The sequence below is a fragment of the Natrix helvetica genome, assembly GCF_964273705.1.
Source record: "Natrix helvetica genome assembly, chromosome: 2".
Taxonomy (NCBI): domain Eukaryota; kingdom Metazoa; phylum Chordata; class Lepidosauria; order Squamata; family Natricidae; genus Natrix; species Natrix helvetica.
The window spans coordinates 64,907,609-64,925,745 of record NC_138552.1 but is presented as its reverse complement, the minus strand read 5'-3'; the positions used below and the strand labels follow the sequence as shown (position 1 = coordinate 64,925,745).

The 18,137-nt window shown below is 41.4% G+C and overlaps 1 protein-coding gene across 1 annotated transcript in view; it reads left to right on the top strand.

Moving 5' to 3' along the window:
* Positions 1-18,137, top strand: part of LRRC2 (leucine rich repeat containing 2) — a 95,602-nt gene that overhangs the window by 27,670 nt on the left and 49,795 nt on the right. Inside the window, exons 3-4 of the mRNA XM_081943993.1 lie at positions 3,639-3,840; positions 10,811-10,967. Coding sequence (XP_081800119.1) covers positions 3,639-3,840; positions 10,811-10,967 — 359 coding nt within the window. The remainder of the gene's footprint in view (positions 1-3,638; positions 3,841-10,810; positions 10,968-18,137) is intronic.

Below are 18,137 nucleotides of genomic sequence, written 5' to 3'. Positions count from 1 at the left end.
TAGGCATTCTTTTAAATAATGTAAGCTGCCTGGGATCGTTTTGGAGTTGGCAATTTCAAAACCCATTAAGCAAACAAAACAACTCGGGAACAAATTATAGATGTTACCTTTGATAAACAATTGCTAGCACTACTTAAAACGTTGCATGAAAATTCATTGACTGTTTGCCATCAAGATAATGTTGACTCTAAACAACCAGAGAGAATGACCGTCTCTAGAAAGATCTTTCTCTAGTTTTGGCTTCCATCAATTTCAATATGAATTGAAACATTTATGGGCACAGATGCTTAGATGCCTATCTATAGTTCTGTACAGAGAAATATAGAAAAAGAAATATGAGCTAATTACTATGATATCTCACCAAGCAGAATTTATGTTGACTTGTTTACAACAGTGATATTGGGAGAATGATGAAAGATCTGATAAGATCTTGACTAATTGTTTAAAATAAAAGCAAGACAGGGCAATGATTCCAATTATTAGAGGTGAAAGATGAAAGCTATAAAATGTAAATGGATGTAAATGGCCAATTTTTTAAATTTTATTCAGAATTATATAGTGAAACAGAGAATGTATCAAATTATGAGACATAGGTTTTTCCCCAAAATAAAATTAATCTACCATATTTAGATGAAAATTTTTTTACTTGCCCTATCATCTTAAGTAGAAATTAAACTAATTGGCTTTAGTATTAATAGTAATATTAATTTTTGTTTTCTAACTGCTTATAAAAGGATTTTGATTTTAAAATTATGTTAGCCTTTTCAGCTATAAGAAGAGAAAAGCAGAAATCAAAATAAAATAAAGCTTTGCTTATAACTGTCTTTTACTGATTGTGAGGTAGGATATATTAGTACGATGCATACATATTTGCATACACATTTGTCTACACTTTATGATAAGAGCCAGTTTGGTATAGAGATGAAGGCATTAGGCCAGAAACCAAGAAACCATGAAGCCAACTAACTTACCTTTGGCCTATATACTTTCTTACCTCTATGAAGAAGGAAATGGCAAAACATTTCTGAAATCTTTCCAAGAAAACTGCACGGAATTGTCCAATAGTTAACACCAGTGGTGGGTTCCTGCTGGATCGCACCGGATCGCGCGCGCTCCCTTTCAGCGCTCCACCTGGCTTGCGCGCTCCCTTTCAGCGCTCCACCTGGCTTGCGCGCTCCCTTTCAGCGCTCCACCTGGCTCTCGCGCTCCCTTCCAGCGCTGAAACCGGAAGTACAGTCTTGCCCCGCCCCTGGCGAAGCAACGACGCCTGCCTGCGCTCCACCAGCTCGGCTGGGAATGGAGATGTTTCCTCAGCGGAGCGGAGCGCCTGAAAAGACTTTTCAGGCGCTCCGCTCCGCTGAGGAAACATCTCCGTTCCCAGCCGAGCTGGTGGAGCGCAGACAGGCGTCGTTGCTTCGCCAGGGCCGGGCAAAACTGTACTTCCGGTTTCAGCGCCGGAAGGGAGCGCAAGAGCCAGGTGGAGCGCTGAAAGGGAGCGCGCAAGCCAGGTGGAGCGCTGAAAGGGAGCGCGCAAGCCAGGTGGAGCGCTGAAAGGGAGCGCGCAAGCCAGGTGGAGCGCTGAAAGGGAGCGCGCGCGATCCGGTGCGATCCGGGAGACACCCACCACTGGTTAACACTGACTCAAAGACACACAGACACAGACACACACACACACACAGAGTGCGTCATTCTTGAAAATCTGATCAACACAAAAGCAGCTGTCAGGAATGTGAGACTGGTGCTTAATGACAGCATCTCAATTGTAAATGGTTTTCCCTGGGGGTTACTTTAACCCCAGGTTTTAATTATAATCTACCTAAACTGAATTATGTAAGGCTTAATTTTTGCAAACCACCGGGGATGTGTACTAATTATTTATTTATCGTTTCCATTTATATGGTCATCCTTACCCCAAGGTGACTCTAGGTGGCAAATCTAGTTAAAACATTTGTATGATAATAGAAGTTAGAAATATGCATGTTAACATAACACAAACAAAAAAAGCATTTGAAAATAGCAACTGAGGACAAATTTATCTGTAATAAATAATACTGCAGAGGCTCAACTGACTTCCCAGTCTCCATGACTGGGAGAATAGCCAGACTTTTCCAAAAGCCAGTTCATTTGGCTAAAAAGCATGGAGTTTTGGGCAAATCTGTAATCTGCAACTACTTCAGAACTTCTTGTGGCCACTTTTGTCTTGTTTTGGTCCCGTCCTCTTCTCTAAGCATTGCTGCATTTTGAATGGAGTTCCAGTTTATTCTGCTCTAATGTATATTTGCTTGTGAAAATTGTTAATGTTTTCTCCAAGAATCTCCCTCCCTCCTATTCTTTCCCTTCATAAAAGTAGTACTTTGATTTAAAAGTCTTTTCCTTAAATCTGTATGGTTTGCTAGAAATTGTGGCTTAGAAATAGCTTATTAAGAATGCTTGAGTCTCTGGAACCTATTTTTATTCAGTAATACTAGAAGGACATTTGATCAGTTATCTTAGTAAAAGCCCGCACGACCTCTTCACCATTGTCCTGCTTGTGGGAATTCCCTTTTGCACTCTGACCTTCACACAAACAAAGTCACTCTCAGCAAGCTATATGGCAAAAGCGACTTTTGGCTCTTATCATTTAGAACTGTTACCACAACATTGTTTTGTTTTTGGGTATTCAAAGTGCTTGGTAGAAATAAGAAAAGAAAGGAGGCACGAGAATAGCAGCCTGAGTCTTATCAGCTGCTTTAATTTGTGTAGCAGAAACAGCAATGCACTACTACAAGGTCATCTTTCATGATTATGTGACTCCAGACTCATGTTTAAATGACTTTTAGGCCCCTAAGAATTGCTTAGAAAATGTACCCGTGTGCCTTTAGCGTTTGGGTCTAGCCCTTGGTACAGAAAGGCAATATATACATCTAATAAAGGAAGAAATAATCTTCATATGTTTACCCACAACTGACAGCTCTTTCATTCACGTTGCTACTGCACATATCAGGATAAAATTGGTTTGGGAAGAAATAAAGATAAGGAGGGATAGCTTAGAAAACAGCTTTCTAATTCAATCCTAGAGATGGATGAAAAGCAAGAACCAATCACCCGTTGACATCAATATAGTTCAACTTTCTCAACCTGGCGCTCTGCAAATGTGTGGGCTTTTAGAACTCCCCAATCCCCAAACCCATTGATGATAACTCTAAGGAGTTCAAGTTCATAGTTTTGGATGACACCAAGCTTGGTGAATACTAAAATAATGTATGGCTGGTATGGCAAAGCAGTTAAGGGTGCAATAGGATTAAAACTTAACTATCTCAAAAATGTCCTGGAACTTCTCAGGAACCGATTGCACCTTCTTAATGCCAATTTATGTAAATTGCCTCTGGAAGAAGTGATGACCCCTTGAAACTTTTGTCTTTAGCAAATCAGCATAACCATGATGATCATCCTTCTGACTGTCTCTTAAGCACAGGAGATCTCCTATTCCTGCCCTTAAACCACCCCTTTAGCAGCAGAGGAAAGGATACAAATTCCTTTGAGTGCTTAATGAGGCTTTCTTGGTGAATTTGATGTAATTGCAAATTTGAGGAAGGTGGCAAGGGGTGGGGGGGAAAGGCAGGAATAAAATGAAAACGCTTTCATTTGTACTTTTTCAGGATAAGGCAAGAATGGGATATTATGCTAGACTGCCGAAGAAAAGGCATTCCGCAGGCTGCATATTTGAATAATGGTTTCATAGATACTAACAGCATCTTAGATAAACTTGAAAAGAACTCGCCACTGATTAAGAAGATTGCCTTGCTGAATGACAAAGAAAGAAGCAAATTTATTTTTCAACTTTCAGGTGAACACTGGACAGTAAGTATATTCTTTGACTTACTCTTTGCTTATTCTTTGCTTATAGCTATTGCAATGGACAGATTTAAATTTGTCTGAACTTTCCAAAGTCATTAATTTTGTCTTTGTTCCCTTTCTTTCTTTGTATAAAGAAAGGAACTGGATATGTCTAGTTTAATAGAAAGAAGGACTAGGGGAGACATGATAGCAGTGTTCCAATATCTCAGGGTTTGCCACAAAGAAGACGGAGTCAAACTATTTTCCAAGGCACCTGAGGGTAGAACAAGAAGCAATGGGTGGAAACTAATCAAGGAGAGAAGCAACTTAGAACTGAGGAAAAACTTCCTGACAGTTAGAACAATTAATCAGTGGAACAGCTTGCCTCCAGAAGTTGTGAATGCCCTAACACTGGAAGTCTTTAAGAAGATGTTGGATAGCCATTTGTCTGAAATGGTATATGTTAGATATTAGCATATATCGGAGTAAGTCTCCCCTCTGGTCCGCTGCTACAGCGGGAAACAGGTATCGTTCTGATTGGTCGAGGGGCGTACCCGATCCCTATAAAAGGGGAACCCTCCGACCACAGAGCAAGCTGGATCACTACTATTACTAATAAAGAGCTGTTAAGTCACTTCGTGTCCGCAGTCTGTCTCTCGTTGCCCAGATCTAACATTGGCGACGAAGGTGGGATCGAGAGGCAGATAGGACGAAGAACGCTACCTCCAGAATCTCCGGATTTGATCCAGCCCAGGAATTCGGCAGAAATTCCGGCAGCCATCTCAGATCACCGCAGCACAGCAAATTCGAACAGAGAAGATGGCGATGCATGCTCCCCCCGCTCCTTTCGACCCAGCAAACGACGAATGGGAAGCCTTCATGATTCGTTTCGAGTGTTTCCTCGAAGCGAACGAATACACGGGGATCACCGACGCGAGGAAGAAAAACATCTTCCTCGGCTACTGCGGAAAGGAAGTCTTCAATACGGCCAGAGACCTCACCGCGCCTACTCCAATACAGGCAGTATCGTGGACGGCGTTGCAACAGGCTCTGCAAACTCATTACGCGCCAAAACCTTCCCGCCATGTCTGCCGCAAGGAATTCAACACGAGGAACCAGAAGGCGGGAGAATCCATAAATCAATATGTTGCAGCCCTACGAAAAGCAGCAACTCACTGCGAGTTCAGGGATCTGGACGAGCACATCTTAGCGCAGCTCATCTGTGGGTTAAGAGACATTTCGCTACAAAAGAAGCTGTTGGCAAACCCGAATTTAACCCTACAGATAGCGCTAAATGAAGCAAGAGCGTCAGAGTCAGCGGAGAAATCATCGGTGACCATACAACGAGGGGCCAACGTAAACCAGCCAGCACCAAGACAAACCAGAGTACACTACGAGGACACAAGCCCCGACTACGAGAATCCCGAGTTCGAGGACAGTCACCTGATGCAGAGCAGTCACTTGAGGCCTGGGGGGAGACCCGGATTCCGTTTGCCGCCCTGCGCAAGCTGCGGAGGGAATCACCCCAGGTCTACTTGTAGGTTCAGGAACGTTGTTTGTTCGCATTGCAACAAACTTGGGCACATCGCACGAGTGTGCCGGAGCGGAGTCCCTGCCACATGGCAGCCACCTATGTACCGCCAACAGAAGCCCAACCCAGGGGCTTGGCGAAGTCAAAAAGGGCGCCCAGAGAGAAATCCACAAGTGTTTACCCAGAGAGAAAATTTCCAAAGAGCTGAACGAGCGTATCCCCAGAGAGATTACTCACAAAGAGCTGAGCGAGCGTATCCCCAGAGAGAATACACACAAAGAGCTGAAAGAGCGTTCTATCAAGACGCTCAACGAGAGTATTTTCAGGATGTAGACGATGAGATAGTGTTGACCCAGAGAGAGGAGTTGCGAACGTATCTCACCACAATACATCAGGTCCGCCCTAAGCGGCCAAAAAGGCTGAGAGTCACAGTCCTCTTGGAGGGCTCACCCTGCGAGCTAGAAGTTGACACAGGATCGACCCTGACGATTATTTCATGGGCATCCATGAAACAGGTTATCCCTAGCCTCAGAAAGAGCCAACTACGCGCTCCAGACGTCCTGCTACGAGACTACCAGGGGAACCAAGTCCCCATCGTGGGCCAAGGCACATTCCACATCCGTTTCAAGGACATCGAAGCCCAGCTGCCCGTGACCATCGCCAGCGCGCCATTGCAGAACCTTCTGGGGCTTGATTGGCCCTGGGGTTAGAAGTCACCGGAATCAACGCCGTGAGAAACAGCAGCGCTGAACAGATTTTTAAGGAGTTCGAGGATGTGTTCAGCCCCGGTCTTGGTAAGTATGTGGGTAAACCAATATCATTCAATTTAGACCCCAAAGTGGCGCCAATCCGACTTAAACCGAGACGAGTGCCTTTTGCACTCCGCCCCAAAATAGATAAGGAAATAGATAAGTTAGTGGAGCAAGGAATCCTTGAGCCGGTAGATCACGCGCGCTGGGAAACACCCATCGTGACCCCAGTCAAACCAGACGGATCAGTCCGCATCTGCGCGGACTATAAATGCACAATTAATGTCGCGCTACAACAGAGCGCATACCCTGTGCCTGTAGTACAGCACTTATTGCACTCGTTGGGGCCAGGAAAGGTATTTGCTAAGTTAGACATGGCACAAGCTTACCAGCAACTGCCAGTTGATAGCGCCACAGCGGAGGCCCAAACTATAGTGACGCATAGAGGAGCATTCAAATGCAACCGGCTACAATTCGGTGTGAGTATTGCCCCAGGATTGTTCCAGAGCGTCATGGAACGACTTTTGCAAGGGATACCGGGAGTCGTCCCCTATTTTGACGACATCTTGGTGTCCGCTGCAAACGAGGAGCAATTGAATAAAAGAGTCAGAACTGTTTTGGCCAGAATCAGAGAAAAGGGTCTCCGCCTTAAAAAGGAAAAATGCCAAATTAACGTTCCTAGCGTAGAATTCCTGGGTTATAGAATCGATGGTCAGGGAATACACCCCACTTCAAAGAAAATTAAGGCGATCCAGGACGCCCCCACACCACAAAATCAGACCGAGTTGCAGGCTTTCCTCGGACTACTTAATTTCTACAGCGTTTTTCTGAGGCAGAAAGCGACCGTTGCTGAGCCACTACACCGTCTACTCCAGAGGAACGCACCATGGAAATGGGGACGATCCGAAGCTGCAGCTTTCGCCGGGGTAAAGCGCCTGCTCACCACTGACTCACTGCTTGTCCAATACAGCCAGACCCTACCGCTGGTATTGACCTGCGACGCATCACCCTTCGGAGTTGGAGCAGTCCTCAGCCACAGGATGCCCGACGCAAAAGAAGCACCCATCGCCTTCTACTCCAGAACTCTTTCATCGGCCGAAAGGAATTACAGCCAAATGGACAGGGAAGCGCTGGCTGCTGTAGCTGGAGTAAAGCGTTTCCACGAATACCTCTACGGCCGCGATTTTGAACTAATTACAGATCACAAACCGTTGTTGGGACTTTTGGCGGGAAACCGCCCCACTCCGGTCTCCCTTTCTCCACGCATGACCAGGTGGACTGTTTTCCTGGCTGCGTACTCATACAAATTGATTCATCGACCGGGCTCCACTCTCGGACACGCAGATGCACTCAGCCGTTGCCCATTACCTGACATTCTGCCAGACCCCACTCCAGAAGTACCGGTATTGCTCATTGACTGTTTGGACTCTGGACCGGTTTCCTCATACGACGTTGCAAGGTTCTCATCTAAAGACAATGTAATAAAGCAAGTTCAAACTTGGGTTTGGAGGGGGTGGCCGAAGGGCAACGTGGGCCCGGAATTCAAAATGTTTTGGTCAAAACGGGACGAACTCTCAGTGTTACAAGGTTGTTTATTGTGGGGGGATCGAGTTGTTATTCCGTATGTTTTATGTAGGAATGTATTAGATGCTTTACATGTGGGTCATCCGGGGATTGTTAGAATGAAGGCGTTAGCAAGAAGTTACATTTGGTGGCCAAACATGGACAAAGAAATAGAGGAGTGGGTGGCCACTTGCGACCCATGCCAGGAATCGAGACCAGCACCCCCGGAAGCGCCCGCCACAGAATGGGAGAAACCTAAAGCACCCTGGTCGCGAATACACATCGACTTCGCAGGGCCATTCCAAGGTCAGACTTTCCTTATAGTTGTGGATGCATACTCAAAATGGCTAGATGTAGTCCTAATGACTTCAACCACGGCAGAGGCAGTCATTAAGGTTCTACGGCGACTTTTCGCCACTCATGGCCTGCCCGACCTCCTAGTCTCCGATAACGGGCCCCAATTCACGGCCATGCATTTCGAAACGTTTTTAGCAGGTCAGGGAATTCGGCATGCCCTCGTCGCGCCATTCCATCCGGCATCAAACGGACAGGCGGAGAGAATGGTGCGATTCGCAAAAGAGGCCCTCGCTAGGATGGGTCCAGGTGATTGGCAAACACGCATTGACCATTACCTCCTAATTCAGCATATTACCCCCAGCGCAACGATGGGTAGGAGCCCCGCTGAACTACTCATGGGCCGCCGTCTATGGTCTCACCTGGACCGTCTTCACCCAAATTACTCTGCCACAGTTCCCCCAGACTCCACAAGCAAAATTCGGTCTTTCAGCATAGGGGATTCAGTATACGCCCACAACTATGCAGGGGGAACATTGTGGATGCCGGCAAAGGTCATTGGCATCACGGGTCCACGATCGTATCTGCTGGAATTAGAAGATGGGCGGAACTGGAAAAGGCACATCGATCAACTTCGGGGTCGTCTAGCACACTCAGACCTTCGAAACGAAGACGAGATTTTCCGGCCTACAGAAAGTCAGCCACGCGAGAGCCCCATCATAGAAAACTACGACACCTGCGATCCAAGCTTGGAACAAGAGAAAACGCACGAAGCAGAGCAAACCCCAGACAACGTAACCGAGAAGACTCCAGAACGCCCTAGCAACGAAGGCACAAAACCTCCCGAACGTGAAACAGGAAAAGCACCCGATCCTGCAACCACTTCTAACCAACCCGAACTACGACGCTCCTCCCGAGCAAGACAATACCTAAAAGACTATGTTACCTACCGCAACGTTCCATCTAGGAGGGGAGGGGTGTTAGATATTAGCATATATCGGAGTAAGTCTCCCCTCTGGTCCGCTGCTACAGCGGGAAACAGGTATCGTTCTGATTGGTCGAGGGGCGTACCCGATCCCTATAAAAGGGGAACCCTCCGACCACAGAGCAAGCTGGATCACTACTATTACTAATAAAGAGCTGTTAAGTCACTTCGTGTCCGCAGTCTGTCTCTCGTTGCCCAGATCTAACAGTATATGATTTCCTGCCTAGCAGGGGGTTGGACTAGAAGACCTCCAATTGGACTAGAAGACTTCCAACTCTGCTATTGTATTGTATAAATGACAGAGCATATATTTTATTTTAGTAGATGCTCCAACTCCTTAATATTTTCCATTTAATCTTTAGCAACCCAGCAGCCATTGCAATGTGATTTTCCCCCTCATTGATATTGGCATTGATATCTTCTTACTGGTAGTGACACCATGAAGGAAAGACAGAGGTTGATGCCATGGCTTTTTTTTTTTTTTTTTTTGCTCCAGAAGAACTGACATTCCTAGAAATCGAATTACATTGTATTACATTTCTCACAATTGCTTGGCAACAGTAGAAGTGGCAGTGCAGCAATGGCTCCTTTGTTGCTAAAATAATGTATGTGACATTTCACACATTTGACATGCCATCAGGGTCCTAGCAGCTGATAATACCTTCTCTACCCCTTATATGTTTTTTTTTTTTTTGGCCAAACAATCTAAACAGATGCATCTGTTTATAACATGGCATCCTTCAGGATGGGTGGGAGGCATTATAGGATATTAAACTTTATCCCTTATAACTTGTCTTGATTTGATCTTTGTTGGGCATCATGTTCCATGAAGTTTGGACGTACAAATTTGAATAGTTAGTTCATTGACAGTGGAGAACAAGTGATTGGCTTCCTATAGGTGTGTATGTACTGAAGGGAAGGTTATAGAAGAATATAGGGGGACTAAAAAGCAGAGACAAAAGGATGTATGTTTGAATTCCTATCACAAATTAACCACAGATCAAGATTTGTATGCCAAGAGCTAATATGATTGATGGATTGATTGATGGGTCTAAACTCTGACAAATTATATTTATTTCTATGGTAGTAAGCAAGAATCTGGAAAGATATTTAAATAATGTTTGTATAACTTTTCCCTTCCCTTCCCTTCTGTTATTTACATTATAAATGTTAAAGGTTTGTTGCTCTGTTTTGCTTTGTTTTAATACTGTGAGGAAATATTACCTGTCCAAAGCTATTTCAATTAATCTTATCTAATTAGCTGGAAAAAAAAAAGATATAGACTTGCCCACCAACAAGGGGTTAGTTTCAGTTTTGGGGATATAGCACAAACTGATATTGTAAGAGCATACTTGAGCCTATCTGAGCTCTGCTTCCTTAATTCCTTTTCAAAGATTATTGTTAATTTAAATGTATATCAAGTTAAAGTGAAAGTCTTAGCTGAATAGATCTGGATATAGTAATTTATGTTGAAATATTCCAACAGCAAAAGACAGGAACATATTCATACACTAAGAAAAGAAAGAAAGAAAGTAGCAAAAGAGGATCACATGACCCCACGACACTGTAACCGTCATAAATATGAGTCAGTTGCCAAGTGTATGGATTTTGATCACATGGCCATGGAGATGCTGAAACGGTGTGAAAAATGGTCATCAGCCATTTTTCTCCAGTGCGGTTGTTACTTTGAATGGTCATTAAACGAATTGTTATAACTCAAGAATGCTAAAAGGGAAAGCAGTGCTTCATGCACGGAAAAGTCATCCGTAGCCAATGAGTGTGGTTTAATTCAAATGGCTTTGTGAAGGAGAGGAAGATAGAAATGCTGCTGTTGCCAAAGATTCCTCACTGTCCCAAATCTTCTTTTCTTAGGAGTTACCTGAATGGCTGAAAGAGAAAACATACTTAAAAGAATGGCACATAAACAATACTAAGATCTCAAGCATTCCAAGTTACATTGCCTTGTTTCAGGAAATGAAAATTCTCGAATTATCCAGTAACCAGATTACAGACCTCCCTGTTGAAATTGGTAGGTGTCCTTTTGTCGTAGATCTATTCTTTTTATCGCAATCAATAAGGATATCTTTTTTTTAAAAAAAAAAGCAAAGTGGGGGATACATTTCATAAACAAATATTTTCACATATGGTAATGTGAAATGGCAATCTTCACAATCCTGGCATCCTACACATGTGGAAGCTTCAACTCCTAGAATTTCCAGCCTTATAGGTATCAGTCTGGGGGGGAAAAACGAAATGGGAGCATTGTAATTCACAAGGAGGGAACAAGGTTGATGTTTCTGCATTACAGCTATGTACTCTTTTATAATTGATCCATCAGGGCCACCTGCCAGATCCATTTACTGAAATGATAGATCCTTCAGGCTTCTTCTGAAACAGATATGGGACTCTTCTTTATGGCTAAATTAAAGTGCCAACTATCTGTGACTAAGCTGGCAGAAAACTATCCTGGTGTAACAATTGATGAGTTGACCCCTATCCTGCCCAGGCATGATGCTAGAAAATGCTGCTCTTATTTACGGTGGACAGGGCACATTAAGAAAAGTAATTGTTAGATTATCCCAGCTTTCTTTTCTTTCTTCCCACCAATTCTCACCTGCTGACAGGAAAATATCCACCAACAGAGAACCAGAGAGGTTGCCTTGAAGTCAATATTCAGAAACCATTATGAAACCAATCAAGAGAGAAACATTCCTTATGTCCTGGGAAAGAAGATAGCATTTATTTATTATCCCAACTTTTTAAATATAGAACTCAAGGTGGCAAACCTACCTCCTATACAACAACTCTGTGAGGTAGGTTGGGCTGAGGAAGAATGACTGCCCTAAAGTCCCCAGATGACTTTCACGTCTAAAGCAGACCTAGAACTTAACCACTACACCAAATTGGTCTTCTTCTTCTTCTTCTTCTTCTTCTTCTTCTTCTTCTTCTTCTTCTTCTTCTTCTTCTTCTTCTTCTTCTTCTTCTTCTTCTTCTTTCTTCTTCTTCTTCTTCTTCTTCTTCTTCTCTTCTCCTCCTCCTCCTCCTCCTCCTCCTCCTCCTCCTCCTCCTCCTCCCCTCCTCCTCCTCCTCCTCCTCCTTTCCTCCTCCTCCTCTCCTCTCTCTCCCCCCTCTCTCTCATTCACACACACACACAGACATACACTCTCTCTCCCCCATCTCTGCCTCCCTCCTACCCCTCCTGCCTCCCCTTTCTACCCCCCCCATCATCATCATCATCATCATCATCAATCTTTAATCTCTTAGAATTCTTTGTTTAAGAAGAGATTCAAGTTAGCCCCTTCCAAACTCAGAGGGAGAAGTGGAAAAAGATTTCATTTTGGGTGGGGGTTCTACCTTATGGGATTCACCTTCCTCTTAAAATATGCTATACAGGTAGTCCTTAACTTACAGCCATTTGTCTAGGGACAGTTCAAAGTTACAAAGATGTATAGGGTCCTGAGCAGGGGGTTGGACTAGAAGACCTCCAAGGTCCCTTCCAACTCTGTTATTCTGAATAACTTTTATTAGTAAAACTGGAGAAGTTATTTTTAGGGGTTGAAGAATTTTGGACTAAAGAAGAATAATAATAATAATAATAATAATAATAATAATAATAATAATAATAATAATAATAATAATAATAATAATAATAATAATAATAATAATTTTATTTGATTAGCCGCAACCCTCTCTCGAAGGACTCGGGGTGGCGTACAATCAAAACGGGTAAAAATACACATAAGACAAACATATATACAAAAAGAACAAAGACATATACATATGTGCATGGAGGAGAGTTGACTTATAAGTGAAAGACAATTAAAAACACAATTTAAAATCCCCTTAAATAAATTACTAAATTAAAAAACCCATCAGGAGCGTTACGAAGTTATGGTTGAGAAAAACTATAAAATAAAAAGTAGAAAGTAGTTCTACAATTTGCTGCTCCAAAGTCTTCCAAAAATTCCACAACGCTTTTTCATGAAACTATTTTGAAACTATTTGGGACATTTTATCTTTTTCTTTAATAAAAAAAGGTATAAGAATGACAAACTGAGATAAAACTGTATTCTTTTTTGTACTTTGGGGGGGACTTTTCGAATAATCTCTAGGATCTCTAAGGATCTTTTTTCTCAATTTCTGCTTATTGGTTTTAAAGTCTTCTGCCAGTTTTGATACTCATCTTCTAAAACAATAACAGAGGAGATAATTTGTGTATGTCTATTTTATTTTATAAAGATAATTGTCAACTAGCATCCATGTCTTATGAGCAAACTAGAAGCAAAACACGTTAGAATAACTTCAATGAGTAAAAAGCATGAGTTTATGAGTATGAAGCAAAAATTGTGTTCCTCTCTTATTGGTGTTTTTTAATCTTGGGGATGAAACAAAGCAGACTTAATTGATTTATGTGTTCCACAAGGTGGCAGTGGAGAATAAGATAAAAATGCAATCATTCACCAGATTAGATTCTATCTCAAGTGGTCTTCCTCCTTCTCTTTAAAAATCACAAGATAGAGATTCGTGTGGGTGATTTGCCATATAAAGATGGGTAGTTCTTTGAAAATATTTCGCTTGAAGAGTTTCTGAAAAACAGATAGTGGGGTTTATAAAAATTACTACAATGGACTTACATTATTTCCAAATCAAATTGGTGCATTTGCTAGAGAAGTGGAAAGACTTAAAGTTCTGCCAGTCTTTTCAAAATCCCCTTCCTTCACATTAAATGGAAATATTATATGTGATGTAAAGTCAATGCCCCAAGAGTTGGCAAGGTTCAAGAACTATAATTTATTTTAGATAGAAGGGGCATATCAATCTGGAACAGCTGCTACATGTCATACATAAACGGCCTGTAAAGCCACTAAGCAACTGTGGAAGTTTAATTCTTGGAGGTTAAATAGTGTTTGTTCCAAAGGTCTAATCTGCACATCACATTAAGTCAAAACCAAAACTCATTATGGTTAGTGGCTTAATGGTTTGCAGTAATGCTATGTCATAATGGATATGGTTGTACATCCGACTAAATCCAAGGCAAACCAGCCACATAATAGCTTAGTGCTCTGTGAAAATCAATAAAAAGGAAGAATGAAACAGATTTTCCGAGTTTTGGAAAATAAAAGGAACAAAGATACAGAAGAAGGGAAGTAGTTTCTTACAGAATCATGAGGGAAACTTAAAAAGAGAATAATGAATCTTTTGAAAAATGCACAGTATGGGAGCAGCCCAGGAATATCAAGATCCCATTGAATTTCCGGTGGCAACGCAGGTGCTGATGGACGTTCCTTTGGGAACGCCAGCCCCGAGATCGCGTTAGGCTGCTAGAACAGGGTAAATCAGCTGTCTGGCAGTTTGAAAACTCTCCTCTCGGGTAAGGGTAGAGCTCCCTTAGATGCACAGGAGTAATTCTGGGGGTTGAAAGGCGAGAGCCACCCTGCAGCCCGATAGTGCTCCGCTCCTGGGGCGTCTCTGCATCGGCAGAACAAAGCACCACGGCCACTCCTGCTATCAACGTATTAATCTACATTTGAATAAGAAGCAGGCGGAGCGAAGACAGGAGTGATTATAATCACAAGTACAAAACTTAACTCAGATTTACTATAATTTCCTTCTGAGAAGATTAAGGGGGATAAAAGGGAAGATGGCGCCTGAACATCAAAGGGCGTGGTGAAAGTGAAACTTAAGAAGCAAAGTATCTGTTAAGTGCTTGCTAAAGTTGTAAAAAGAATCAAGAGCTTGAGATTAAACAAAACAGCGTTGGTTCGCTAACAAGCTATAAAAATTAACAAGTCTGGGGGGTTAGGTGGACTTTTTGGATAAGCAATTTGGCCGCTGAAAAGTTTGATTTGAGTATTTGGAAATGGCTTCAAAGCAAACTAAATTAACTGCCTCTAAGAGCACTGGAAGCTCTCCAGCCCAGTCACAAAAATGGCAATCTTTATTACCCCCAGCAGAAGCATTAACATTTGAAGCCCTCCAAAGTAACCTTCAAAATGCCTTAAAGCAGTGGTAGTCAACTTGGTCCCTACCGCCCACTAGTGGGCGTTCCAGCTTTCATGGTGGGCGGTAGGGGTTTGCTGTAATTCTGCTTGTGCTTTATCAATTTTATAAAGTAAAGTTACTTCCTTACTTTATAAATCACCATTACTGAAGAACTGGTGGGCGGTTAGAAAATTTTACTACTAACAGAGATACAAAAGTGGGCTGTAGGTATAAAAAGGTTGACTACCCCTGCCTTAAAGGAACAAGCTTCTGCTCTGAATTACTAAAGCCCTTAAAGATGTTTCTAATGAAATGTCTGAAATTAAGGACTTAATCCAAACTTGCAACCAGCAAATAAGGGAAGACATAGTGGATGCATTTAAGGGTTTGCTTGGTTATGTAACATCACTGGAGGATAGAGTGGAAGAAATCAATCAGTCCAATGTGAATTTGGAGAACAAAGTTGTAGACATTCAAAGCAAGATTGATAAGTCAGAGGCAGAAGTCACAGTGACACAATATAGAGCTATGAAGTTTGCTTTGAGAATAAGAGGCTTGAAAGAAAGTAACCAAGAAAATTTGAAAGAGATTTTTGTGGAAGCTTTTGTCCAATTAACTGGTGAATCCAAGACTGAATCTGCGTGTCTGGAAAAAATATCAATATAAGTTAAATGATAAGATACCTATGTGGGTACTGCCCAGACATGCAATAGAGAATATAAGTATAGAACAAAAACAGGATGTAATTGTGTATAGAGAGCTTCTTAACAAGGAAAGAGGTGTACTACAGCTAAAGCCTTTGAATGTACTAAGAGAGGAAAGGGTAATTCAAACCTGGTTTCAGTATGGACAGTTACAGGCTAGATGGAAAAAAGATCAGAAAATTGGTATCATGCAAAATTTAATTTAATTAATTTAATTTAATTAGCACTTCTAGACCGCCCCCTCTCCCAAAGGGACTCGGGGCGGTGTACAGTCCATATCAAAAACATCATACATAATAACAATTAAAATTATTAAATGGATAAATACATAAATATAAATAAGAGGAGGATAAAATAGACAGAACTGTAATTGCTAAATAAATAATTTAAAATATACAAAATTTAAAACCCCAGTGTCCTATAAAATGAGGATAATTTGGTAAAACAAATTAGGGATCAGGGTCAAATGCATATAAAAAGGTTATATAATATACTGATAGAAATAGATTCTGAAACAGAGTTAATTAAAAATTGTATGATAAAATGGGCACAAAACTTTGAAGAACCAATAATGATGGAAACATGAGAAAAGATTTGGGTGTTTATGTTTGCATGTTTGTAGTCCATTTTATCTATTTCATTTGACTGTACACCGCCCCGAGTCCCTTTGGGGAGAGGAGGCAGTATAAAAATCGAAATAAAGGTAAATAAAGGTAAAGGTAAAGGGTAAGAAATGTAAAATTTACGCAAGCTCAAAACTTGAGAGAGAATTTCTATAAGATGTTTTATAGATGGCATTTAGATCCTAAAAAGTTAGCTTATATGTATCCGAATTTACAACCTAAATGTTGGAGATGTGACTGTGCTGATGCTACATATTACCATATATGGTGGACTTGCAAGAAAGTTAAAGCATTTTGGATAAAAATATGGTGGATTATCCAAAATATTCTTAAAAAGATGATAAAGTTCACTCCCCAGCCGTTCTTGTTAGGGATAATTACAGGCTGTACAGTTATAGAGACTAATTTGATTCTGAATTTAACAACGGCAGCAAGATTGCTGCTCGCGCAGTACTGGAAGAAGGAAGAGTTGCCTACTATTCAAGAATGGATGTTAAAAGTAGTAAACTTAGCAGAGATGGCCAAAATCTCAGCATATCTCAAAGACCATTCAGATGAGAAATGGAATGGAGAAGATTGAATATATTCAAAATAAATATCAGACTAAGAAATTCCAATTAGCTTATGAGTGAAAGAACAAGAATTGGTATAATTTATCTAAAGTTAGCTTAACAAAAGAAGAGTTAAAGTACAAGAGGAGGAAGATGTTAAAGTTAGTTAGCTTATGTTAGCGTATGATTGTTAAATGTTTATACCCTGTATTTTGCTCTGGGAGGTTGGGGGGAGGGAGGTTTGGAGGGGGGGTGGGATCGGGGTGGAGGGAGGGGAGGGGAAGGGGATACATTTGTAAAATTCTTTAATTAAAAAAAGTTCCCATTTATAATACTACTGTACGGTATGCAATCATTATGATAACTAGACATTTAACTTTGACATCCAGAGATAAGTTACCAGCAAAATTGACTTGTAGAAGATTTGGTTCTTACATAGCCTTTCCACAGTTATCCTTCCTTTTGGTTTCTGGGATTCACTCCCCTTTCTACATTGCACCCTACCTAGACCTACATTGTACTTCTACCTAGACCTTCATAAAATTTCCCTACTCAAGTTGAGCTGTTCTTTGTTCTGAACCCCTTAAGGTAAAGTAATTGGTAAAACCCATCATGACATCCTAACAACTCAGAATATGGCTGGGCAGAAATTGTCTTGAGTTATAGGCATTCCTCAAGTCTTAGTATTATGGCAAGAATCTTCCAATCTTTTAAGTTGTAAAAATGGATTTATGATTATCTCTACTTATAATTCTTTGAATAGCCACTTAGGAACTCTTATGCAGCTTTCCTATTTCTTGAAGTTGCATTGCTATAATGATAATAGCCATTGCCTATTAAAAATTAAAAGCTGTGGTTTAATTATGGGCTTTAAGATTTAAAAATGATTAAAAAGAAATGAGAATAAATCATGACCCAGGGATGACTGTAGTACTAATTAAAAATAAAATATTATTAGATTGGAAATTACCACAGAAAATACATTTCATTATTACTTTTGACTATTTCTAATCCGATAGCTCATAACTCTAACAAAAACATTTTTATTATTGTTTAATTCTGAATGGGTATATTATTCTTGTTGATAGCAACCTTGTGCCCTGAATCATTTACATCAGAACTATGTTAAAAATCTTCAAACTACAGGTACTTCTCATTTACCAATGGCAACTGGGACTGAGAACTCTGACACTAAGCAATGTACTTATAAGGGGAATATCATGTGACTGCACTGACAAATGATGGCAATTCTGGCAATCCCAGTTGCCATTGTTAGGCAAATCTTGCATGGGCACAACATCCCATCATCATGTGATCATCATTTGTGACTTCCTGCCAG